Here is a 27,136-nt window from a genome sequence, read left to right on the forward strand (position 1 = left end):
ATAAGAAAGACACTCTTCCTGTTCTCTTTCACAAAAGTATACTTTCTTTAATGTTACTTATTTTATACTCCAGAGTTTTGGAGAAGCAAGCCCCTCTCCTGCTTGCCAAGTGATGAGAAGGAGAACTGAAGGCCAGAAACTTTATTGATTCACTAAAGAACATTTATGTTAGGATTATTGAATGGTTAAACAAAGCATTTCAGTTAATGGCAGCATTTATGGCATAAAGTAAACCAGACACAGTCTATTTTACTTTGTGTCTAAAGTAAAATAGACACACTGACTGTTGGAGAAAAATACATACAATATGTAAAAGTCAGTATATGGTTTCTGTTTAATATTGGCAAAAGTAGGAATGATAACATCCAAATTTTTTTTTTCAGAGGTGTGTGATGCCTCTGCTATTGTGGCAAAACATTCACAACCTAGTCCAGAGCCTCACAGTCCTACTGAATCTCCTGCATGGGGCAGCAGTATTGTGAAAGTTCCGTCTGGTATATTTGATATCAACAGCAGGAAAAGTAGCACCGGTAAGTCTTTACATTTTGGTTATTAAATATTTAAAATAAACGTCTATAGACACGTATGTGTCTTTAATGACATTAAATTTTTGACTTAATTGTAATGAACATGCTAAAGAGCCAGAAGGGACTTTTGAATTCTCTAAATCGGCTAAAGAAATTGAAAATATTGTTATTTAAAGGTGTTTGATTTTTAAAAGGAGTATTTAGTGTGTTTAGTTGTTATTTAGAATACCCTTTCCTGTTGTGGTGCCTGTTCTCCATTTGGCCACTCTTTCTCATTTTGGATAATGAGAAAGTGTACTTGTAGGGCTTCCTGTATGCATCATGAACAGAGAGGCAGTGATGTGATCAAATTCCAGAGGGCTTATGAGTGGCCGGTTAATTCCTGTCACTGAAGGGAAATGGAAGAAAAAGATTCATGTCATTTCCGCTCTACACAGATATGCCAGTGGGTCTTTGATTTTGGCCATTGTTATAGGTACCCCAAGCCACTTTTTATTTGTGATTATTGTACTAAATAACTCTGTGTGTATGACTCCCTTGAATTTGAGTTTTCTACTTTCATTATATATAGGCCTCCCAAGACTCTTCTGGCACACGTCTAAGTATATGATTTTAAAAGACGATGAAATTGGCCTGCATCCTTTGCCCTTCATTAGTGGTGGCTGCAGTTCACTTTTCTAAAGTTGACTGTCTTGTCTGAAGATGTATCTATTGTATGACTTTACAGAAATTAATTTGTTCAGCTTCTTAAACCAATGTAAAAGTACTCCTGTTCTTAAAGTCTTTTCTCTTTGTATTTACCGTGACTCTGAGTTTCACTCATTACTTGTTTGGTTAGTGCTCAAGAGGTGGTGGGGCTAAAGGTTTTTTGAGAAAATAATTGACATATACATTGCAGATCCCATTTTCCCAACCTCTTGATAGCAGAGATGCTGGGGAAAAGGAGGGAAGAGTTTTCTTTGTCAGAGGCTTAGCGTCCTCTCAAAATATTGAACTGGACATTGTGGACTGCTGTGTTTCCTTCCCTTTTAACTTATTTTCATATTAAGAATGAAGGGTGAGGATAATGGAGCTTTTGTCAGTATAGCAATTTTTTTTTTAACATTGAAGAAAATGTGCTGTTAAATTCCTGGAAATACTGTGAGAACCAATAATATTTGCAAAGATTTGTTTCTCAAATATTGGGAACAGCTTTCAAAGCAGGTACATATTTTGAGTTGTAAAATAGGCTAGTTTAATTCCCATGAAGGCTTAAAAGAATATCTCTAAATGCTTATTCTGATTAATTTATATAATTATGATTATTAGTACTAACTTGAAAGATTAAAAAGAACCTTGAAATCAATCTTGAAGTTTAAAAGAAAGATCTTTTCTAAGACAGCTTTTTTCCTTGAAGCTCCCAGACATTTTTATGCTTTTTAACAAAACAAATGATGTGACTACAGTAAAAAGCAGTGGATAAAAAAGAAAACAAAGGAAAAGAAAAACACAAATGAGAATCCTAAATATGAATAATTCAGGCTGCTATACAATTCCATAGACTAGATGGCTTATAAACAACAGAAATTTATTTCTGCCAGGCTCAGTGGCTTATGCCTGTAATCCCAGCAATTTGGCAGGCTGGAGGGGAAGATCGCTTGAGGCCATGAGATTGAGGCTGCAGTGAGCCATGATTGCACCACTATACTCCAGCCTAGGTGACAGAGTAAGGCCCTAACTTTATTTGTTTGTTTTTGAGACAGACTCTCACTCTGTCACCTAGGCTGGAGTGTAGTGGCGCAGTTGTGGCTCACTGCAGCCTCAGCTTCCTGGGCTCAAGCAATCGAGGATTCTCCTGCCTCAGTCCCCCAAGTAGCTGGAACTACAGGCAAGCGCCACGGCGTCTGGCTAATTTTTGTATTTTTTTTCTGGAGACAGGGTTTCTCCATGTTGCCCAGGCTGCTCTCGAGCTCCTGAGCTCAGGTGATCCACCTGCTTCAGCCTCCCAAAGTGCTGGGATTACAGGTGTGAGCCACCGTGCCCAGCCTGACTCTAACTTAAAAAAAAAAAAAAAAAGAAAAAAGAAAAGAAAGAAAGTTATTTCTTACAGTTCTAGGGTCTGGAAAGTCCAGGATTAGGGTGTTAGCATGGTGAGTTCTGCAGAGGGCCCTCTTCCAGGTTGCAGACTGCTAACTTACTGTATCCTTGTACAGCAGAGAAGGAGAGAGCTCTCCTTCTCTAAGGGCTCTAATCCCATTCATCAGGGTTCCATTTTCATAATCAAATTATCTTTCAGAGGCCCTGCCTCCTAATACCATCACACTGGGGGTTAGGATTTCAGCATGTGGATTTTGAGGGACACAAACATTCAGTCTGTAACAGGAAGACTTAAGTTCTAATAATGATTCAAATAGGAAATAATAGCTTTTGGAGTGAAACAAATTGCATGGTAGCAAAGAGTAAAAGACTGCTTTCTTCTTCCAAAGCTGGGGGAAGCTGCTGTGGCCATTAGCATATTTTTTCTCTACCTGATCAAATAAGACTGACTTCTGTGAAGGCTGGGATTATGTCTGTTTTATTTGCCTTTGTATTCCTAGCATCTCATATAGTGGATACTACTAGACCTTTAGATATTTGTTGAAGAAATGGATATATCTGGGTAATTTTTTAACCACTCAGGTTTTATCAGCCTTCTTAGAATTTTCCAGTGCTAGACATTCCATTCCGGATTCTTTTACTTTGCAGCAGTAAGACTTTGAGTATAGCAAATATACAGTTCCTCTGCGATTACAAATTTGCTTTTTGCAGAGTAGATTCCTGGCAAGTATTTGTTGAATTGGATACAAAACTAAGATGGAAGAGATTCTTTTTTTGTATTTCAGTGAACAACACAGGTATATCCACCTATCATATGTTGCATGATTTGTTTTTTTAAATGGGTGTTTATATACATACAGGATGAAAGACTGATTATACATTAAAATGTTATCTCTGGGAGGCAGGTTTAAATGGCTCTTCCAGAGCACTTTTTTAAATACCTTCTTTATGGCCTCTAAATTTTCTGGATCTTTTATTCTGAGTATATGTCACATTCATAATCAGGAAAACAATAAACATCTTAATAAAAGTTAACTTGGAAAATAGATTCATCGTTAATATTTTACTTTCCCTTTTAGGTAGTATATCAAATGTGCTGGTTTCTACTCAAGATCCAGTTGAAGATGCAGTCTTTGGCGAAGCTACTAATCTCAAGAAGAATGGTGATAGAGGAGAAAAAAGACAAAAGCATTTTCCTGAGAGAAGTTGTAGTTTTAGTTCTGAAAGTCGAGCAGGAATGTTGCTTAAGAAGAGTAGTTTAGATTCGAATTCAAGTGAAATGGCTATCATGATGGGAGCAGATGCTAAGATTCTCACAGCAGCACTGACATGTCCTAAGACTTCTCCACTTCATATCGCAAGAACCCATACCTTTGAGAATGTTAGCTGTCACCTACCTGGTAGTAGGACTTGTGTGTCTGAAAGTACTTGGAATCCTGAGTACAGATCATCTCCGGTGCCAGAGATGCTTGAGGAAAGCCAAGAACTCCTTGAGCCTGTGACTGATGATATACCTAAAACTACTGCAACAGAGGATACATATGAGAGTCTACTAAGTGATAGTAACAGTAATCAGTCCAGAGACTTGAAAACAGGATCCAAAGATCTGAGGAATAAGAGAAGTAGTTTATATGGTATTGCTAAGGAGGTTGAGAGGGAAGATGTTGAAACTGGACTAGATCCTTTGTCTCTTTTAGCCACTGAATGTTCAGGGGGAGAAACTCTTGATTCTGAAGATAAGTTGTTTTCTCCAGTTATTGCACGTAATCTGGCTGATGAAATAGAAAGCTATATGAACCTAAAAAGTCCCCTAGGTAGTAAATCTTCTAGTATGGAATTACATGGAGAGGAAAACAGAGAGTCTGGCATGACTACTGCATTTATTCATGCTTTAGAGAGGAGATCAAGCCTACCTTTAGATCATGGTTCACCAGCACAGGAAAATCCTGAAAGTGAGAAAAGCTCGCCTGCAGTGTCCAGGTCTAAAACTTTTACTGGGCGTTTCAAGCAGCAAACCCCCTCTCGAACTCATAAAGAACGTTCAACTTCTTTGTCAGCACTGATACGTTCTTCGCCACATGGCTCGTTGGGTTCTGTAGTAAATTCTTTGTCAGGACTAAAGCTGGATAATATACTCTCAGGGCCCAAGATAGATGTCCTAAAATCTGGTATGAAACAAGCAGCGACTGTAGCCAGTAAGATGTGGGTAGCTGTTGCGTCTGCCTACAGCTACTCAGATGATGAGGTAAGAAACCTTTATGTGTGTAGTCTGTCTGCTATTGGAATGTTTATAGTATCTTTCTAGAAATATATATATTATTGTTAAGAGATTTCTGTGCCCAGCCTGGAGTGCAGTGGCGTGATCTTGGCTGTCTGCAACCTCTGCCTCCCGGGTTTGAGTCATTCTCTTGCCTCACCCTCCTGAATAGCTGGGACTATAGGGATATGCCACCATGACCAGCTAATTTTTGTATTTTTAGTAGAGATGAGGTTTCACCATGTTGGCCAGGCTGGTCTTGAACTCCTGACCTCAGGTGATCCACCTGTATCAGCCTCCCAAAGTGCTGGGATTACAGGCATGAGCCAGTGTGCCTGGCTGATTTCTGGTAACTTTGGTTTTTGTATTTTGTGTAGTCTATCTGATATTGGAATGTTTGTATATCTTTTTAAAAATATATGAAGGATTATTAAGAGAGTGCTGGTAACTTTGGTTTTCATATTTAAAAACTATGCATATTTGTTTTCTTTCTTGAAGTAACTTGAACCATATATGTAAGGAAGTTAATAATATAGAAATAGAATATCAGGACCATTTTATAATTCCATAGACTAGTCTAAACTAAAACATGATTTATTTCTTTGAAAGCTCTAATGATTAGTGTTTGAAGTTAATAAAAATGCCATATTATATTTGTGTAGCATTCACTTTTAAAATAATTTTTACCTATGTAATCTCCTTAATACATATAAAGTCAAGCTGAAGCTTAATCCATAGATTTCATACTATATGGCAAAAATAATTGTCTTTAAAAAACGTTATACACATAGAGTTAATCATTAGATCTTTTGGTAAAAATGAAAGTAAGTTTTGCTTGTTTTACAGAAAAAAATTGAAATTTCACCTTGTATGCAAATAATTGTATAGTATTTGAGGACTTTAGTAGATAAGGCAGATACCTACAATGTTTGCTCTCATTATTTAACAGTATGTCCTAGGTACTGTTATAAGTTGTATGTCTGCTTTTATATATTAATATATACAAACATATGTATTTGTTTAATTTTCATAGCAACCCCATGAGGGTGGTACTGTTGTTATCCTGATTTTTTAGATGATATTTGAAACTCAGAGAGGCTAACTAGGGAATAGTAGAACTGTGATTTGAAGTCAAAGAGATTGGATCTAGAATCCATGCTCTTACCTTAGAAGCAATATCTCAGGAGAAGATACCAAAGAGCAATATATGAAAAGAGGTTCAGGTTGGGGGCTATCCGGAAAAAAAGCAGGTGATATCTAAGTTAGGATTTGAAGGATAAATTTGACATTTGGGGTTAAAGCTGTAAGAAGAGTGTCAGAAGAGTATATCTAAAAGAATAATGTGAAATGGTATGGAAGCTTAAAGCATCATGCACTTTCAAGATAATATAATCAATTTCAGATTGTTAAAGATCTAAATCGGAATTAGACACATGGGAAAAGATGTTAGACATATAAGCTGGGCGCGGTGGCTCACGCCTGTAATCCCAGAACTTTGGGAGGCCGAGGCGGGTAGATCACGAGGTCTGGAGATCGAGACCATCCTGGCTAACACAGTGAAACTCCATCTCTACTAAAAATATAAAAAATTAGCCGAGCGTGGTGGCGGGTGCCTGTAGTCCCAGCTACTCAGGAAGCTGAAGCAGCAGAATGGTGTGAACCCGGGAGGCGGAAGTTGCAGTGAACCGAGATTATGCCACTGCACTCCAGCCTGGGCAACAGAGTGAGACTCTGTCTCAAAAAAAAAAAAAAAAAGAAAAAAGAAATTAGACATACAAGACTTTTATACCATTTGAAGGAATACTTTATAGACAAAATAATAATTGAATTGAAAGTATGGTATTGAACATTATGAATTAGCTATTTCATATTTAAAGAGCTTACAAGGTCAGTCAAGGGAAGGCAAAATAAAATAGCTTCCAAAGTGTCTTAATCTGGCATTATGATAAAAAAGAAAAAAAAAGAGTGTATCATTTTATTTTATTTTTTGAGACAGGGGCTTGCTCTGTTACCCAAACTGGAATACAGTGGCACAATCATGGCTTACTGTGGCCTCGACCCCCTGGGCTCAAGCAATCCTCCTGCCTCAGCCTCCTAATTGCTAGGACTACAGGCGTGCACCACCATGACTGCTAATTTTTTATTTTTTGTAGAGATATGGTCTTGCTATGTTGCCCAGGCTGGTCTTGAACTCCTGGGCTCAAGTGTTCCTAGGTCTCCCAAAGTGCTGGGATTCCAGCCATGAGCCACTGCACCTGGCCTTTGTTTTATTTTTGAAATTTTATTGAGGTTGGTTATGAGGACTCATGTCTGTAATCCCAGCACTTTTAGAGGTTGAGGTGAGCATTTGCTTGAGCCCAGGAGTTTGAGACTAGCCTGGGCAGCATGGCGAAACCCCATCTATACAAAAAAATTAGCTGGATGTGGTGGCATGTACCTGTAGTCCCAGGTACTCTGGAAGGTGAGGTGGGAGGATAGCTTGAGCCCGGGAGGCAGAGGTTGCGTTGAGCCGAGATCACACCACTGCACTCCCGCCTGGGCGACACAGACCCTATCTCCCCTACCCCCCAAAAAATTATCTAACTGTTAAAAACAGAAGTACATTTCACGGGGATATTTGGACTTGGAATATATGACACTGTAAATTGCAAGTCACTGTGGATCTTGTCTTGTCTTTTCATTGTTACAGCCCTGGCACCAGTAAGCAGTACCTGGCAAAAGGCAAATAGGATATACCTAATAAATATTTACAAATTAAGGAATAAATTAAAAGTCTATAAAATGTTTTTAACTTTCATCCACAGTTTAATCTAAGGAAGTAATTAGAAGTGTATGTAAAAATAGAGGAATTTTACCAATGTAATTTATATAAGATTGAAGCATTTTGAATGTTTAAGCAACAGGGGGAGTTAGTAAATAATAGTATATCAGTAAAACAGATTAGTTCACAGGGGTTTAAATAATTAGAAAATTTATGACATTAAAGTAATTACATAAGTACAGTTTAAAAACAATATTCTAATTTGTAAAGATTTATTATATGATTTTATATGTATGTTCTAAATGACTAGAAAGATATATATCAAGATTTTGATTATATTCTCTGATTGTTGATCATAAGCGTTTTTTATTCCTTGTTTTACTTATCTGTATTTAATTTTTACAAATCATGTAACATGGTTATATGGCAAGGAACACACAAATCTTTCATTTTTAAAGCAAAAAAACCTGATTGTTGAAATGTTTTCTACCTCAAGCTTCAACATTCACTTATGTAGTTAAGAGCTACAGTGTTTGAAACTTTGTTTATGTTTCGTGGCTCTAATATTGATATTTGTTATTCTGAACATTCAGATTCCTAGCCAAAATTATCACAGCAGCTTTATTTGAAACAACTCATATTATCCATATTTTAAAATTATGTAATTAAAAGTTAAAGAAGTTTAGTAATTTCTGAAAGATTACATATCTAATAAATGGTGGAGAACAAGTTCACAATCTGGCTGTCTAACTCAAAAACCCCTACTCATACAGGGATTCCTGATTCCATTAGAGACCGTGAGCTCCCTAGAATTCTGTTATTTTATAAGATTCAATATTGAGAGACACCCAGACCTCCCACATACACCTGAGGCACACCACGATCTTTTTTAAAGTATTGTTGCTTATGGCTTGAATGTCTTGGAGTGTGGAAGGGAAATTCCAAATAATAGGAGATTTCATGGTTTTGAAAAATGTGGGGATGATGATTTGTTTAAGGATTATAGAGTTTAATTCTGAAAAGGGTAGAGTGAGTATATTTCAGTGGAGAAAGTATTATTTATGTATGTGGAATTTTTTTTTTTTCAATTAAAGGAGGAAACTAATAGAGATTACAGCTTCCCGGCTGGCCTAGAAGACCATATTTTGGGGGAGAATATATCGCCTAACACAAGTATCTCAGGATTTGTCCCCAGTGAACTTACCCAGAGCAACACAAGCCTTGGCAGTAGCAGCAGTAGTGGAGATGTAGGAAAACTGCATTATCCAACAGGTATGGGGAAGGATTATCCTTTCTTCATTTGCTTTATAGTAGTTTTTGCTTTTTTTTTAAGAGATGGGATTTTGTCATGTTGCCCAGGCTGGTCTCGACCTCCTGATCTCAAGCAATCTGCCTGCCTCAGCCTCCCAAAGTGCTGAGATTACAGGCGAGAGCCACAGCGCCTGGCCTGCCTTTGTTTTTTTAATTTAGATACCTGTAACTCCCCACTCAATAAGCCCCATTTGTTGAGATGATTGAGAGATTTTTAATAGTAGCCACCTTATGATCTATTCTGATCTTCTATGATTTATAACCGCTGTGGTCACCTACTGCCTTTGTTTTTAGTTGTATATATTCGTGGATTATATCATTAGTTCTCAAACTTTGGCATGCATCAGAATAATCTGGGGAATTTGTTTCAAAATATATGCAAATGTCCAAACCTAACGCTAAAACTTCTGAGATTGAATTTGTGAGATGGGGCCTTGGAAATGTGTATTTTTAAGCAGTTGTCTGGATTAATCAGATGTATACCAGAGTTTGAGAATCCCTAGGATGTGTCATTGAAGTTTCTTACTCCATGCTACTTTTTAAAATTATAATTGTGTTCTTTTTCTCTGACTTTTTACTATAAAAATTTCAAATGTCCGAGCCAGGAATGGTGGCTCATGCTTGTAATCCTAGCACTTTGGGAGGCCAAGGCGGGTGGATTGCCTGAGTTCAGGAGTTCGAGACCAGCCTGGGCAACACAGTGAAATCCCATCTCTACTAAAATACAAAAAAAATTAGCTGAACGTGGCAGCATGCGCCTGTAATCCCAGCTACTTGGGAGGCGGAGGCAGGAGAATCACTTGAACCCGGAAGGTGGAGGTTGCAGTGAGCCGAGATTGCACCATAGCACTCCAGCCTGGGCAACAGAGTGAGACTCTGTCTTTAAAAAAAAAAAATTTGAAATATCCTGAAAAGTTGAAAGAATTGTATAATGAACAGTTATGTATTTTCCACCTAGATTTAATTAACTATTGTTAATTTTATCTCTTTCTATGTATGCATACATTTTTATACTGAGCCACTTGAAAAACAATTGCAGACTTTATGATATGTCCCCCCTAAATACTTTGGCATGCATTTTCAAAAAACAAGGACATTCCCTACCTAAGGTGTTATGATGTTTATTCCTTTGTAGGTGAAGTTCCATTTCCAAGAGGCATGAAAGGGCAAGACTTTGAAAAATCAGATCATGGTTCTTCTCAAAATACCAGCATGTCTAGCATCTATCAGAATTGTGCAATGGAGGTAAAAGTTCTATATTCAGTTCATGATAAAGCAGCTGTAAGCATATTTTTATTGCAGAATGGCATTTAACAGGATTCTATGACACCCTTGTGGACAGTATAATAAGTCATTTTGTTGAATTTACTTGATGTCTTATGTAAGACAATGAACTGATAGTTTACCTGTGAAATAAAAGAACTGTTATTAAATTCCAAATTTGATCAATAGAATAAATGAAATCCCATTATCTCAAGAGAATGCCTGTTAAGATTAATTTTTATTAAATGGTCTCAGTATCTGCATTTTTCTGTTTTTAGGTTTTGATGTCCAGTTGTTCACAGTGTAGAGCTTGTGGAACTTTAGTTTATGATGAAGAAATTATGGCTGGATGGACAGCAGATGACTCAAATTTGAATACAGCTTGTCCATTCTGTAAAAGCAACTTCTTGCCTCTTCTCAATATAGAATTCAAAGATTTGAGAGGTTCTGCAAGGTTAGTCTTAAAAAGCTCTCTCAAGAAGTAAGTACCCTCAAAAAACATGACTTCTGGGAGAATAGCGAAATATTCATGGTATGCTCCAGGTTTGCCTTCCTGTCTGTCCTTCACCTTCAGTATTTGAGTAGCAAATGTTAGTAATGTGGGAGTCTACTTTACCGTGTTGTTTAAAGTAGGATTATCAGCTGGGCTCCGTGGCTCATACTGTAATCTCAACACTTTGTGAGGCCCAGGTGGGAGAATTGTTTGAGGTGAGGAGTTCAAGACCAGCTTGGGCAACATGGCAAGACCCTGTCTCTACAAAAGATTTTTTTTTAATTAGCTGGGCATGGTAGTGTGCACCTGTGGTAGCAGCTACTAGGAAGGCTGACACTGGAGGATCTCTTGGGCCCGGAAGTTTGAAGCTGCAGTGAGTATATATTTTAGAAGAAACAAAGGGGAAAAAAAGGCTTCAATTCTTCTCTTGTCACTTGCACTTTCTAGTAGTATTCTGTGCAGTTAAATGACCAAATTCTAGGCAATAGAAAGGAAACTAGCTGATCTGTAGTTATACATTAAATAATTGAGAATTTGGTAACTCTGTACTGACCTAAGGAATTATACTTAATATTCCGTTCGTTTTATGGAACAAATTGAACTTTTTATTTCCTGCCTTTAGCTGCTTTATAAAAAATACATTGCCAGGTGTGATGGCTCACACCTGTAATCCTGGCACTTTGGGAGGACGAGGCGGGTGGATTGCCTGAGCTCAGGAGTTCGAGACCAGCCTGGGCAACATGGTGAAACCCCGTCTCTACTAAAATACAAAAAAGTAGTCAGGTGTGGCGGCGTGTGCGTATAGTCCCAGCTACTCGAGAGACTGAGGCAGAAGAATTGCTTGAACCTGGGAGGCAGAGGTTGCAGTGAGCTGAGATTGCACCACTGCACTCCAGCCTGGGTGACAGAGCGAGACTCTGTCTCAAAAAAAAAAAAAAAATTTAGGCTGGGCACAATGGCTCATGCCTGTAATCCCAGCACTTTGAGAGGCTGAGGCAGGTTCATCACTTGAGGTCAGGAGTTTGAGACCAGCCTGGGGAACATGGCAAAACCCCATCTCTACAAAAAAATACAAAAAGTTAGCCTGACACCATGGCACATGCCTGTAGTCCCAGCTACTCAGGAGGCTGAGGCAGGAGAATAGTTTGAATCCGGGAGGCGGAGTTTGCAGTGAGCTGAGATCACACCGTTTCATTGTAGAGGTGTTTCTTCTCTGTTTTTTCTTTTAGCTTCAGGTGTGGAGCTAAGTCAAATCATACTCTTTAATTCCTGACACACTATCATCTTTGACCTGTGCGAAGGCCCTCCTTTCCTCATTCCCACCCGCATTCCCTCGTTCTACAATGACACTGACTCTGCTAAGTGTCATATATCTAAATTTATCTTTTTATTACTCAGTTTAAAATCTGAGTTACTATATGTACATCTAGTTTATTCCTTTTCTCCTACAGAAAGTTAATATATCTTTCTACTTATCCGTTATTCTAGTGTTAGATACTTCAGTTGCTTTCAGTTCTCTATTACTACAAACACCACTGCAGTAATGCAGTGTACTGCAAAATACATACCCCTTTTGAACTTGTGAAGTAGTTTCTCTAAAAAACAATAATCCTTGGAGTAAGATCATTTTCATACATGATTTTAGTAAACACAAAATACTGCTTCCTAGTTGGCTACACTCCCACAAATAGTACCTAAGAATTCTCATTTCTATATAGCCTTACCAGCATTTGGTATTATCACTTTTTAAATTTTGGCGTTGTTTGAATTTGTCTCAGTACTGACAAATTTGAGTTGAGTTTCTCTTCATTACTTGTTATTCTAGCCTTTTTTTTTTTTTTTTTTTGGAGACGGAGTTTCACTCCTGTCACCCAGGCTAGAGTCCAGTGGCACGATCTCGGCTCACTACAACATCTGCCTCCCAGGTTGAAGCAATTCTCCTGCCTTAGTCTCCCGAGTAGCTGGGATTACAAGTGCCCACCACCATGCCCAGCTAAGTTTGGTATTTTTAGTAGAGACGGAGTTTGGCCATGCTAGCCAGGCTGGTCTCGAACTCCTGACCTCAGGTGATCCACCCACCTTGGCCTCCCAAAGTGCTGGGATTACAGGCGTGAGCCACTGCATCTGGCCTATTCTAGCATTTTCTGTGAATTGGCTGCTTATGTTCATTGCCTATTTTTCTTTTTTTCTTTTTTGATTTTTTTTTTTTTTTTTTTTTTGAGATGAGTCTCGCTCTGTCGCCCAGTTGGGAGTACAGTGGCACGATCGCAGCTCACTCTAAGCTCCACCTCCCGGGTTCACGCCATTCTCCTGCCTCAGCCTCCTGAGTAGCTGGGACTACAGGCACCTACCACCACGCCCGGCTAATTTTTTTGTATTTTTATTAGAGACTGGGTTTCACCATGTTAACCAGGATGGTCTCGATCTCATGACCTTGTGATCCGCCAACCTCAACCTCCCAAAGTGCTGGGATTACAGGCGTCAGCCACAGGGCCAGCCGTTCATTGCCTATTTTTCTATTGATCTTTCTTTTTCTTGTTGATTTGACTTGAATATTATTGATATTAATTACTTGAAAGCATTAATTTTGATGTCATTATCCATTAATTTTTTACCTTGCAATTTGTACTTTTGGAATCTTGTTTTTAAAGTTGTTCCCTATCCCTAGGACCTGAAATTTTTATCCTTGAACATTTTTGCTTATATTTTACTTTTGATGTTTAGGTCTTTAATATATCTTTATTCTGCTTTTTATATATGATGGTAGAGATCCAGCTTTTATTTTTTCCCCATATAACAATCCAGTTATCCCAATATTATCTCTTAAATAACTTATCCTTTCCTCACTGACATGTGGTGTCACCTTTATCATATTTGAGTTCCCATGTATACCTCACTTGGTTCTGCATTTTCTTGCTGTTTTTCTTAATGCCATATTGTTTTTGTCACTTGGTCTTTGTGTTATATCTGGTTAGTAGAGTGAGTTCCCTCTCTTGGATTTTATTGTTATTATTTTTTGTGTGCTTGCTGTTTCCTATGAATTCTTAGAATAAGTTTGAGTTCTTCAAAAAAAAAAATCCAACTAGAGTTTTCTTTGAGATTTATAGATTAATTTGGGGAAAATCGACTTTTCTAAATTATTGTCTTATCTATGAACCGGGTATATCTCTGTATTTTTTTTTCAGATCTTCTTTTATGTCCTTTAATGCAGGTTTAAATTATTTTCCATAAGCCCTATACTTTTTTGTTGAGTTAATTGTGTTTTTAAGTTATTGTGACAAGCATTTTATTTTATATTTTTCAAATTGGATATAAAGGAGCATTATTAAGTCTGTCCCCTGAATATGTTGTTATAGAAAATTTCAAGCTTACAACAAATTTTAAAAAGTTTTTTTTCAATGAACACCCAATATCTACCCCTGCGTCCCTCAGTTTACACTTTACTATACTTAAGTCTATCACCTATCTGTTTCTCCACCAATCTATCTTAAATTTTTATTCATTTGAAGGTAAGATAGATATTAATACATTTCTCCCCCAAAGACTGATATGCGTATCATTAACTACAGTTCAGTATTTATTGACAGTTTTTTTCTTTTGAGATAAATTGATATACAGCAAAATGTACAAATCTTAAACATACCATTTGAAGAATGCATGCATTTATACAAATTAAACCCTTAGAAAACATTACCATTACCTCAGAAAATTCTCTGAATGTTCCTTGCAAGACCCTTCCCTCCTTGAGTCCACCCAAAGAGAGAAGGAGAGAGATAAGATGTAAATAAAACAATGAACAGAGAAGAAATGACTAGAAACAAGATGGAGATTTATAAATGGTAAAAGACATTATAAGTAATTATAGGTTAATACATCTTAAAATGCTGCTACTGCAGCTCTTCTTTATTTTTTTTTAAACTCAGGAAATTAATAAAATATTTTGCTTCCGTTCTTCCTTCATAGTTTTCTTTAGAGGTTCTCAAAAATTGGAATATCATTTATTGGACCATTTCCAACCTTGTATTTGAAAAATTTAGGATAGGAAGGGAAGAGAAAATGAGAGCAGGAATGTGAGAGAGAGAGGTCTGTGTGTGTATTGGAAATAGGCAGTGTTTTCCTTCCGGATTATATATAATTAATAACTACTTTATCAATAAAATGTTATTATGATAGAATTTTAGAAGACTTGAGGATTTTTAAAGGCTCTTTTTTCCCCCCTTTTCCATATGTAGCTTTTTCCTGAAACCAAGTACCTCTGGTGACAGTTTACAAAGTGGAAGCATTCCATTGGCAAATGAATCCTTGGAGCACAAACCTGTATCCAGTTTAGCAGAACCTGACTTGATCAACTTTGTGGATTCCCCAAAACATAACCAGACCATAACTGAAGAAACAGGCTCTGCAGTTGAACCAAGGTATCAAAGGGTACAGAGACCTCTTTGTATAGTAATAAATGGGGTACACTTGTAAAAATTCTGTCTGTAAAGACAACCTGACTCCTATAGGCATAAGTTCTGGCATTTAAGAGTACATCTTAACTTATTATTACCACATAGTGTTTAAACAGCTAATGAATGACTCTGATGATAAACCATTTTTGAACTAAGTTTAATATTTTACAGGTGTCTTTTACAAAATGAACTTCTCAACAGTAAAATATTTCCCCTTTAAGGTAGTCATTGCCAATTTCCAGAGGCGAAATGTTCTCTTTCTGTGAAATGTACACTTCACCCTTAAATACTAATTGAATCAGACATTTATTGAGACTCTATTGTATGCTAAATATTATGCTAAGCTCTAAAAATAAAAAAGAAAATATGACTGGGTCTCTCTCCTTAGGTGGATCGTGGCCTAGTAGAGATTAAATACTTGTCAGTGTCTTTACTGTACTTATTTGCATACAGCATACTTCTAGGTAATTTTGTTGAAGATGAAATAATATTTGAGTAAAGCAACTGAATGGGTACTTTGTCATTTTAAAATAATACCTGTGTATCTACATACAATATGTCATCTTCCCACCCTCACCAGAACCATCTACTCCGTCCTGTTTTTCTGACCAGTTTTACAAAAATGCTTGAAGGAAATGCAATTTTTACAAGGTGGTGCTGATTCTTCTTAGATATATTTAGTAGACTGAAGGTCCATTGTAGAAAATAGCTCTACAGATTTAGACTGTTTTTCAACATGAACATAGCATTTCTTCTATATTTTTTTAAGTGATGAAATAAAGAGAGCCAGTGGAGATGTCCAAACTATGAAAATTTCATCTGTGCCTAATAGTTTATCAAAGCGAAATGTATCTTTGACTCGAAGTCACAGTGTTGGAGGCCCCTTGCAGAATATTGACTTTACCCAGCGACCGTTTCATGGCATTTCAACAGTTAGTCTTCCAAACAGTCTGCAGGAAGTTGTGGTATGTAACAACAACAACATTGTAATTATACTGCATACATATCTAAGTATATAGTAGAACATTATAAATTCTTCTGTAGTGGACTTATTTTAATTACATGAAAAGTGATAGATTAGAATTTTTCCATAAGCAAATAACTTTTTATTGTGGAGAATTTCAAATATGTGCAAAAAGAAACAGTATAATGAGTCCATCTTCTAGCTTCAATTATTTTCATTTTATGGCCATTCTTCTTTTATATATATTCTCATTCAGTTCTCTCTTTTTTTGAGATTATTTTGAAGCAAATTTCAAACATCACATATTCTGTTAGTAAATATTTCAGTATGTATCCTTGAATGATGAGGACTTTAGAAAAATATAATCACACTGCTTTTATCATACAAAAAAAAAACTAAATAATAATATCAAGTTATTTAGTCTGTTCAAATTTCTGATTGTCTCAAAAATGTCAAAAGCATATGTGTGTGTGCGTGTGTATGTGTGGGTTGGTAGCTTGAGGAATCAGGATCAAATAAAGTCAGTGTATTGTACTTGGGTTTGTATGGTTTTTAGTCTTTTTGAATCTGTAGACTCTTTTTTCCTCTTGCAATTTATTTGTTGATAAAACTGGTTAGAGTACAGTTTCCCATAATCCAGATTTTGCTGATTGCAACAATAACAGTCGAAATTTGTGTCCAGAACCTTGATCAGATTTGGGGTTTTTGTGTTATTGTTCATTTGCTTGTTTATTTTTGTAAGACAATTTCATCAGTGGTGGTATGTTCCTCCCAGTAGGAGACATAAACTTTAGTAGCTATTAATGCCTTAATGCCTAAAATAATTCATCAGGAGCTATAAAATGATAATGGTCTCATTCTGTCATTGCTTCCTTTTAATAAGGAATACATAAACAGAAACTTCCCTGTGTCTTCTGTTAGATTTTCTAAAGATAAAATTTATAGTGGAAAGGCAGGTTAAATACTTGGTTTTTTGCTTTTATTTACCAATTTTCAAAATGGCGAGTTGAGTCCCTGTCATTCTCCAAGGTCATCAGTTAATTTGGGGGAATAGGGTATCATTATGAGCTCATTGATTTCAACATTTATGTTTAATTAAGCAATTAATTTTTAGAGATGGGAATCTCGCTTTGTTGCCCAGGCTGTTCTTAAACTCCTGAGCTCAAGTGATCCTCTTGCTTCAGCCTCCCTAGTAAGTGGAACTATAGGCACACACTACCTTGCCTTACACATTTATCTTTATATCTATTGCTGTTTTTATTGTTGTTCATGCTTATATTATTCTCTTTGGTCAGCTAGAAGTGTCTACAAGTTACCTCATTAGTCCTTTTGACATAACTCTAGTAGTTTTTTTGTAATTTTTAAAAAGCTTTCTGGCTTTCTTATATAACAAGATGTTTTATGCTTATGTTACATACTTTCTTACCCAGACCAGAATCAGCCGTTTATCTAAGAAACTGTGGGTCCCTTTAGAGGGAAATGGTTTTGGAGACCACAGTCTAGGCACCGGGGAACCCACTGTTAATGAGAGAGTCTTAAACATTTTATCCTGATTATAATATGCATAACTCACAAAGTCTAGGTTGGGTCTTTTTTCATTTCTTATTTTATTTGAATTATAAAAATGCTCTTTCTTTAATTCCTTCAGTTTTTGTTGCGATCAGTTGTAAAAATGAGTTAAATCAACAAAGAATATTAATGCAAAAGATTGCCCCATCAGTTTAGAGTTGTAGGAGGAAGATAATGTCACACAGTTTTTATACATATATATTACTGTAAAGCATCTGAAATGCAAATATTTCTTATAAAATTTGAAAAAAACCTAATACATTCAGACCATTGCTCTCAATGTGATAGAAAACATGTTTTAAAGAGTCTGTTGATTAATTTTCTTTTGTAATGATTTAACTTAATAGTATTTAAGATTAAGTATTTTTTTTCTTTTTTAGGTTTTCATTCATTAGCATATTCTCCTGCATGTAGCAATGGTCCTAAAATAACTGATTTAAAAAGGATAGATAGAGAGGCATTATCTCATTGAGAAGTGCTCTTCAGCATACAGATTTAAACAGATAATATTAATTTCTTTTTGTATTTTTTTTAAGGATCCTTTAGGAAAAAGACCCAATCCTCCCCCTGTTTCTGTGCCCTACTTGAGTCCTCTAGTACTCCGTAAAGAACTTGAATCTTTGCTAGAAAATGAAGGTGATCAGGTGATTCATACATCTTCTTTCATCAATCAACATCCAATCATTTTCTGGAACCTCGTTTGGTATTTCAGACGTTTGGACCTTCCTAGTAACTTGCCAGGACTTATCCTCACATCTGAACATTGTAATGAAGGCGTACAGGTAGGGTGCCAACTTTTATACTTACATTAGTATTGGGTAGGATGAGGCTTAACCTCAAGCTCCTGAAAGTATACAACAACAGTTGCTTAACAAGACAAGTTTATTTCTCTCTCAGTTAAAAGTTTGGATAAGCAGTCCTGGAATGGTAAAATGTTAGGAACCTAAGATCTTTCTATATTTTTGTTTAGCTATGCATAACCTCCATTTCCAAGTTCTGCTTCTGGTCCAGGATGGCTGATTACCTCCAAGCTGTCACATCCACCTTCTATCCAGCAGTTAGGAGAAAAGTGGATGAGGGAAGAGTATGTCTTTTTTCTTAAGGGATAGCTCGTGGAGTTGTAGATAATATTCCAACATATAGTTTCTTGGCCTGAACTCAGTTATTAGGTCGTATCTGTCTGCAACGGTAGCTGGAAAATGTTGCCCAGGCTGGAGTGTAATGGTGTGATCTCGACTCACTGCAGCCTCCTTCTTCTGGGTTCAAGTGATTCTCTTGCCTCAGCCTCCCATGTAGCTGGGATTATAGGCACCCACCACCACATCCAGTTAATTTTTATATTTTTGGTAGAGACAGGATTTTACCATGTTGGCCAGGCTGGTTTGAACTCCTGACCTAAGGCAATCCACCTGCCTCGGCCTCCCAAACTGCTGGGATTACAGGCGTGAGCGACCGTGCCTGGCTGGTAGCTATTATTCTTAACTGTTCTGTTCCTAGCTGCAATTCTCACAACAACCTTATTTGAAAGGACTCATATTTTCCATATTTTTCAGGTGTTATAATTAAAAGTTGGAGAAATTTAGTAATTTCTGTAAGGTGGCATACCCAATAAGTGATGGAGACCCAAGGTCACGTTCTGGCTGTCTGACTTAAAAGCCCCAACTCTACTTATGCTGGGATCCTGATTCCATTGGAGACAGTGAGCTCCTAGAGTGCTTTATTTTATAGTATTAATATTGATAGACACTGAGACCCCAAATATATACATGGGGCAAAATAAAATCTTTCCTTAAAGTACTATAAACTCTAGTTTGATTAGGTAGGTAAAATAAAATTATTTGGTAAGGTAGTAGAAACTCTTGTACTTTGACCTTAAAATTTGCTGTAATGATGGTTAATCTTTCTACAACCATTGTGTCAGCAAATTGTCATCCTATTCCTTAAAAGTCACAGTGAGAAACCTTTACCTCAGAAAATAATAATAACATTTGTCATCAGACATTAATAAAAATTAATATTTTGGCTCTGAATTTTAGGTCCAGAATTTTAAAAGGACTCATCTGTTATATAATCAAGCTTCATTAGATCCACTGGTAATTATTATTCTTGGGATACTAATACTTTCTTTTGATTTCTTTTAGCTTCCTCTGTCATCTCTGTCCCAGGATAGCAAACTTGTGTATATTCAGCTGTTATGGGATAATATCAACCTTCATCAGGAACCAAGAGAACCTCTGTATGTCTCATGGAGGAATTTTAGTAAGTAAAATAGAATTAAAGACATAACAGCTGGGTCCCGTGGCTCACGCCTATAATGCCAGCACTTTGGGAGGCCTAGGCCAGCGGATCACTTGCGGCCAAGAGTTGGAGACCAGCCTGGCCAACATGGTGAAATCCTATCTCTATTAAAAATACAAAACTTAGCCAGGTGTGGTGGCAGGTGCCTGTAGTCCCAGCTACTCAGGAGGCTGAGGCTCGAAAATCGCTTGAACCCGGGCAGCAAAGGCTGCAGTGAGCTGAGATCATGCCACTGCACTTCAGCCTGGGTGTCAGAGCAAGACTGTATCTCAAACAAAACCAAAACAAAACAAAACAAAGAAAGACATAAAAGACTCAAAATGGGAACAACTCAAATACACATCCATAGGTGACTGGATGAGCAAATTGTGGCACAGTCCATCCACACTGTAGGATCCTGTTCTGTAATAAAGAATGGACTGCTGGGGGGGAAAAAAAAAAAGAAACAGAATTAAATTCCCCTAGAGTTAAATAGAGAAAAGCAAATTATTTTGCTTTATTTTTAAAGTTTTAATTAATTCAAAGTGATTTGCTGTTTTAAAAAAAAAGTACACACACATACACACACACAAAAATGAAAAAGTGATTTGCTATTGTACTGACCTGTTTTTAACTGTGACGGGTCTCAACTGAGAGTAAATTGAGAGTAAATTGTATGTAGCAGAAGAGTAAGTTAGATGTATTGGTATAGGATCATAAGTTCAGTTGTATTGATGGTTACTGACTGGTCTTAAGGGTTGTGGCTTCATTTTTACTCTTTTAGAATATATGTTTTACAAGGTGTTTAAAAGGTTATTATTCATGTATTCAAAAGCTTTATGAGTCAATAAGAAAAATACAATTCAGTAGATAAATGAGCAAATGATATTAATAGGTAATTCATTTTAAAAACATTAAGTGACTTTCAAACTGTATTAGTTTGCCAGGGCCGCCATAATAAAATACCACAGACTGGGTGGCTTTAACAACAGAAATTTATTTTCTCACAGTTCTGGAGGCTGAAAGTCTAAAATCTAGAAAGGTATCAGCAGGTTTGGTTTCTTCTGAGGCCTCTCTTTGGCTTGTAGATGGCAGCCTTCTTGCTGTACCCTCACATAACCTTTTCTCTGTGTGTTTGCATGCACATGCACACATTCCTGGTGTCTCCTTTTCTTATAAAGACATCAGCCGTATTAGGTTAGGGCCCCACTTGGCCAGGCGCGGTGGTGTATGCCTGTAATCCCAGCACTTTGGGAGGCTGAGGGCAGGTGGATCACGAGGTCAGGAGTTCAAGACCAGCCTGGTCAAGATGGTCTTGACTCTCTCCACTAAAAATACAAAATTTAGCTGGGCATGTTGGTGGGCGCCTGTCATCTCAGCTACTCAGGACGCTGAGGCAGAGAATTGCTTGAACCCGGGAGGCAGAGGTTGCAGTGAGCCGAGATCGCTCCACTGCACTCCAACCTGGGCGACAGAACGAGACTCCATCTCAAAAAAAACGAATTAAAAAAACATTAGGGCCCCACTCTTATGTCCTCATGTAACCTTAATTATTTCTTTAAAGGCCTTATCTCCAAATAGAGTCACATTGGCAATTAGGGCCTCAACATACGAATTCGGGGTGACACAACTCAGTCTGTAATATAAACATATTTTAAAAGCTCAGTCATAATAGTATTAAGTGAAATATAACTTTATGTTTAAATGTAGGCCTGGCGTGGTGGCTCATGCCTGTAATCCCAGCACTTTGGGAGTTAGAGGCAGGCGGATCACTTGAGGTCAGGAGTTCAAGACCAGCCTAGCCAATATGGTGAAACCCCGTCTCTACTAAAAATACAAAAAAAAGTTAGCCAGGCTTGGTGGTCACACCTGTAATCCCAGCTACTCGGGAGGCTGAGACAGGAGAATTGCTTGAACCCAGAAAGCAGAGGTTGCAGTGAGCTGAGATAGCGCCATTGCACTCCAGCCTGGGCATTGCAGCAAGACTCCATCTCAAAAAAAAAAAAAAAAGGAAAATGTGGCCGGGCGTGGTGGCTCACGCCTATGACCCCAACACTTTGGGAGTCCAAGGCAGGAGAACCCCTTGAGCCCAGGAGTTCTAGGCAGCAGTTAGCTATGATTGCACCAGTGTATTCCAGCCTGGGTGGTAAAGTGAGACCTCCCCACCCTCCTGTCTCTTAAAAAAAAAAAGGGAAAACATAAACTTGTAACTGTCAGATTGGCAAAAAACTTTAAAGATGAAGATTGTTTAAAAAAAATTTAAAGATTGTTGAAGATGTTTGGGGAACACTTTTCATATACTTTTAGATGCGTAAAATGATACATTTCTGGAGAACAATATGGCAAACATACAGATTTCATATGTGGATACCCTTTAAACTCAGGAATTGTACTTAGAGAACTGTGTTCTATAGAAATACAGTACACAGCTGTTTACACAAGGATACTTACTGTAGGTTTTTTTTTTTTCTTTTGAGACAGGGTCATGCTGTGTTGCCTTGCTGGTGTGTACTGGTGCACTGTAGTCTCAGCCTCTGGGGCTTACGTCATCCTCCTGCCTCAGCCTCCTGAGTAGCTGGGATCACAGGCATGCATACTTGACTAATCAAACAATCCTCTGGCCTCAGCCTCCCAAAGTGCTGGGATTACAGTTGTGAGCAAGTTCCCAGCAAGGATTTTTGATAAAAATGAAAAAAATGTAGGTTGGGCACGGTTTCTTATGCCTGTAATCCAAGCACTTGAGGAGGCCGAGGCAGGTGGATCACCTGAGGTCAGGAGTTCGAGATCAGCCTGACCAGCATGGAGAAACCCTGTCTCTACTAAAAATACAAAAAATTAGCCAGGTGTGGTGGCGCATGGCTGTAATCCCAGCTACTCGGGAGGCTGAGGCAAGAGAATCGCTTGAACCCGGGAGGTGGAGATTGTGGTGAGCTGAAATCATGCCATTGTACTCCAACCTGGGCAACAAGAACAAAACTCCATCTCAAAAAGAAAAAATGTAAATATTCAACAGAATTCTGGTAAATCCATGCTATGAAATATTGGCAGCCAAGAAAAAGAAAGTCATTTGTATATAAGGACCTAAAAGGATGGATGCTATTATATACTGAGTGAAAAAATACAAGTTGCAAAAGAGTATATAATTTTTCCCTTTCTTGTAGTGAAATAAAACAAAAAATGTATACTTCTGTTTTTAATATATGCAAAGAAATATATCACAAACTGTTAATAGTGGCTGCTTGGAGAAGAAATGGAAAAGTTCCATCTTCATTTTACATACTTTTATACTTTTTTTCCAACAACGTTTTACTACTTTGCAGTTTTCTTAAAACTAGAGTAAAAAAATGCTTTTCCTCAGTATATGTCAGTCACAAAATTATGATTACATATAGCATAAGCTATTTTTGCCTTTAATTTTTGGTTTCAGTCATGATGTTTGGATGCTTTTTAGGCAGGAACAGAATAACCTTGCAATTTATGCTAGAAAAGAATAGAGTTAGAGCTACTGTTTCTTTAATTGTTTTCTTATAGCATTTGAAATAGGTGTTTCAAAATGTTCCATGACTTGTGGTGGGAATAAAACAGAGCTCTTGAGAATAGCCATATTTCTTTATTAGTTGGCTGCTTTAAGTGAAGAGTTGGTGTATATAAACAAAAGTTGGTGTATAGGTTAAAAGACCTTACACAAATTAAGGGAGAAATGACTTCTGGAATAGCAATATGAGGAGCTCCACAGACCAGTGAAACAACCATAATTGGTGAAAATTATTTTTTCTTTCTTTTTTTTTTTTGAGATGGAGTTTTGCTCTTGTCACCCAGACTGGAGTGCAGTGGTGTGACCTCAGCTCACTGCAGCCTCCACCTCCTGGGTTCAAGTGATTCTCCTGCCTCAGTCTCCCGAGTAGCAGGGATTGCAGGCACCTACCACTGCATCCAGCTAATTTTTTGTATTTTTAGTAGAGACAGGGTTTCACTGTGTTGACCAGGCTGGTCTTGAACTCTTTACCTCAAGTGATCCACCGCCCTGGCCTCCCAAAGTACTAGGATTACAGGTGTGAGCCACCACACCTGGCTCTAAAGATGTGACTTCTAAAAATAATTTTCCGCAGGGTGCGGTGGCTCACGTCTGTAATCCCAGCACTTTGGGAGGTTGAGGCAAGAGGATTACTTGAGTCCAGGAGTTTGAGGCTGCAGTGAGCCACAGTTGCACCCCTATAGTTAAAACAAACAAACAAACAAAACTACCTTTGGAAATTGTCCTCAGACTATAGAGCAAATGAATAAATATTTTTTTAAAAAAAATCTACTAAATCTTATCAAAAGGAGCAAGTTTCTGTGGCACTTCAGCCACAACTTGCTGTACCCCCTACAGAACCCAGTCAAGGGCCTGTAGCATCTCCCTGGGAAAGGCAGGCTGCCAGCATTTTTCATCCTTTCAGTTCCATATTGCAGAGGTGAAATTCCCAGTGAGTGTGGCCAAGAGGTGGAGGCCCAGTCCTTCCACCTTGCCTCCATTCATAAGGCAAAGACTCTGCCCCAGTTGTGGGAGGCTGAGAATACTGGGTCCCCAATTTTTCTCATTGCAGCCTACTCATATAGAACAGTGATTTCATGCCAGGAGAGGCAAGCTAAAAAGAACAGAAGCTACTGTCTTCATCTAGCACCCTGCTCATAAAGCAGGAATGTCACTCTAAAAGAAGGGCCTCTTTTCCCAGCCCCACTTCTAGAGCTGTGGCTTAGAAATTTTGCCCAGGGGCTGGGCGCGGTGGCTCCACGCCTGTAATCCCAGCATTCTGGGAGGCTGAGGCGTGTTGGATCACCTGAGGTCAGGAATTTGAGACCAGCCTGGCCAACATGATAAAACTCCTCCTCTATTTAAAGTACAAAAAAATTAGCCAGGTGTGGTGGCAGGCACCTGTAATCCTAGCTAGTTGGGAGGCTGAGACAGAAGAATCAGGTAGGCCCAGGAGGCGGAGGTTGCAGGGAGCTGAGATCGTGCCACTGTGCTCCAGCCTGGGCGACAGAGTGAGACTGTCTCAAAAAAAAAAAGAAAAGAAAAAAAAAGAAATTTTGCCCAGAGGGAGAGGCAGGTCATAAGAATAGAGAACTCTGAAATTTTTCCTAAAGGAAATTACTTTATTTGGAACAGAGTGTGGAGACGTTTAAGCCTGAGAGCACTCTCAAAAATAGTGGAGATTTTGGTGAGAAGGCCAGTATCACCGTGATACAAAGACCAATGACATCATAAGAAAATTAAAAATCAGTATCACTTAGGAATATAGACATAAAAATCTTGAATAAAATACTAGCAGATCAAATACAGCAATATAAAAAATGATTTTACACCATGACCAAGTGGGATTTATCTCAAGCATGCAATTTTGGTTTAACATTTGAAAATCAATTGTGTAATACACTATATCTATCAATAGAGTAAAGGACAAAATTCACATGATCATCTCAGTAGGCACAGCCAAATCATTTGACAAAATCCATCACCTTTTGTTTAAAACACTCTTCAAGCTGGGAATAGAGAAGATCTTCCTCCGCCTGGTAATGGGCATCTATGAAAATCTACAGTTGATAACATATTCTTAACATACTTTCTCACTAAGTACAAGAGTAAGACAAGGATGCCCACTTGTGCCATTTTTATTTAACATTCTACCAGAGGTTCTGGCTAGAGTAATTAGTCAAGAAAAGAAAAGCCATCCAAACTGGAAAGGAAAAAAGTAAATGTATCTGTATTTGCAGATTATATGATAAATGATATATATTTTTTCTATATATATAATATATAGAAAATTCTAAGGAATAGACACACATCCAACATATTATTATACACACACACCATAGTAGAACTGCGTAAGTTCCACAAGGTTCCAGGCTATAAGATCAATATAGAGAAATCAACCACTTCTATATGTTTGAATAAATAATTCAAAATGAAACTAAGAAAACAATTTTATTTATTAATAAAAGCACTAGAACAGAATACTTATGGATAAATTGAACCAAAGAAATGCAAAACTTAGACTCCAAAAACTTAAATAATTGTTGAAAGAAATTAAAGAATAAGTAAATGGAAAGAAATCCCATGTTTATGGACTGGAAAAGTTAATATTAAGATGGAATTAGTCCTAAATTGATCTACAGATTGAACGCAATCTCTATCAAAATTTCAGATGGCTTCTTTACATAAATTGACAAGTGAATCTTGAAATTCATATGGATGTTCAAGGGACTCAGAATCACCAAAACAATCTTTAAAAAGAACAGTTATAGGACCCACAGTTCTCAATTTGAAAACTTACTGCAAAGCTACAGTAATCAAGAAAGTAAAATTCTAGCGTAAAAATAGACATATAGGTCGATGGAATAGAGCTGAAGTTCCAGAAATAAACCCTCATATGTATGTATGGTCAGTTGCCTTTCAATGTGAAGACCATGTAATAGTTAAAGAATAGTCTTTTCGGCCGGGCGTGGTGGCTCACGCCTGTAATCCCACCACTTTGGGAGGATCACAGGTCCTCCCAAAGGAGGGCAGATCACAAGGTCAGGAGATAGAAACCATCCTGCCTAACACGGTGAAACCCTTTCTTTACTAAAAAAATACAAAAAAATTAGGCAGGCATGGTGGTGGGCACCTGTAGTCCCAGCTAATTGGAAGGCTGAGGCAGGAGAATGGCATGAACCCAGGAGGTGGAGCTTGCAGTGAGCTGAGATTGCGCCACTGCACTCCAGCCTGGGCGACAGAACGAGACTCCATCTCAAAAAAAAGAAAAAAGAGAATAGTCTTTTCAACACATATGCTGGGACCACAGGCTAGCAATAATAAAAAGAATGAAATTGGATACTTTCTCAAATCATACATAGGAATGAACTAAAAATGGATCATAGACCTAAATGTAAGAGCCAAAACTATAAAGCACTTAGAAAAAAACATAGGAGTAAATCTTTATGACTGTGTGTGTTAGGCAAGGCCTTCAAAAAAAGCAACAAAAGCACAGTCAACAAAAGAAAAAGTAGATAAGTTGGACTTAGTGCAAAGAAAAAACTTCTGAAATTTAAACCTTCAAAAAAGTGAAAGGTCAGTCGACAGAATGGGAGGAAATACTTGCAAATCATATCTTAAAAAGGATTTGTACCCAGACTATGTAAAGTACTCTTACAACTCAGTAATAAAA

The 27,136-nt window shown here is 37.6% G+C and overlaps 1 protein-coding gene across 8 annotated transcripts in view; it reads left to right on the top strand.

Annotated features, from left to right (window-relative positions):
- The window catches only part of DENND4C (DENN domain containing 4C), a 145,827-nt gene that overhangs the window by 109,692 nt on the left and 8,999 nt on the right, over window positions 1-27,136 (top strand). For all 8 annotated transcript variants that reach the window (XM_073021643.1, XM_037998352.2, XM_007969133.3 and 5 more), the window contains 9 exons: window positions 384-530; window positions 3,683-4,848; window positions 8,716-8,893; window positions 10,068-10,177; window positions 10,474-10,649; window positions 14,921-15,103; window positions 15,909-16,104; window positions 18,209-18,454; window positions 19,814-19,931. In XM_073021643.1, coding sequence (XP_072877744.1) covers window positions 384-530; window positions 3,683-4,848; window positions 8,716-8,893; window positions 10,068-10,177; window positions 10,474-10,649; window positions 14,921-15,103; window positions 15,909-16,104; window positions 18,209-18,454; window positions 19,814-19,931 — 2,520 coding nt within the window. The remainder of the gene's footprint in view (window positions 1-383; window positions 531-3,682; window positions 4,849-8,715; window positions 8,894-10,067; window positions 10,178-10,473; window positions 10,650-14,920; window positions 15,104-15,908; window positions 16,105-18,208; window positions 18,455-19,813; window positions 19,932-27,136) is intronic.

This window comes from Chlorocebus sabaeus, chromosome 12 (assembly GCF_047675955.1).
Source record: "Chlorocebus sabaeus isolate Y175 chromosome 12, mChlSab1.0.hap1, whole genome shotgun sequence".
Lineage (NCBI taxonomy): Eukaryota > Metazoa > Chordata > Mammalia > Primates > Cercopithecidae > Chlorocebus > Chlorocebus sabaeus.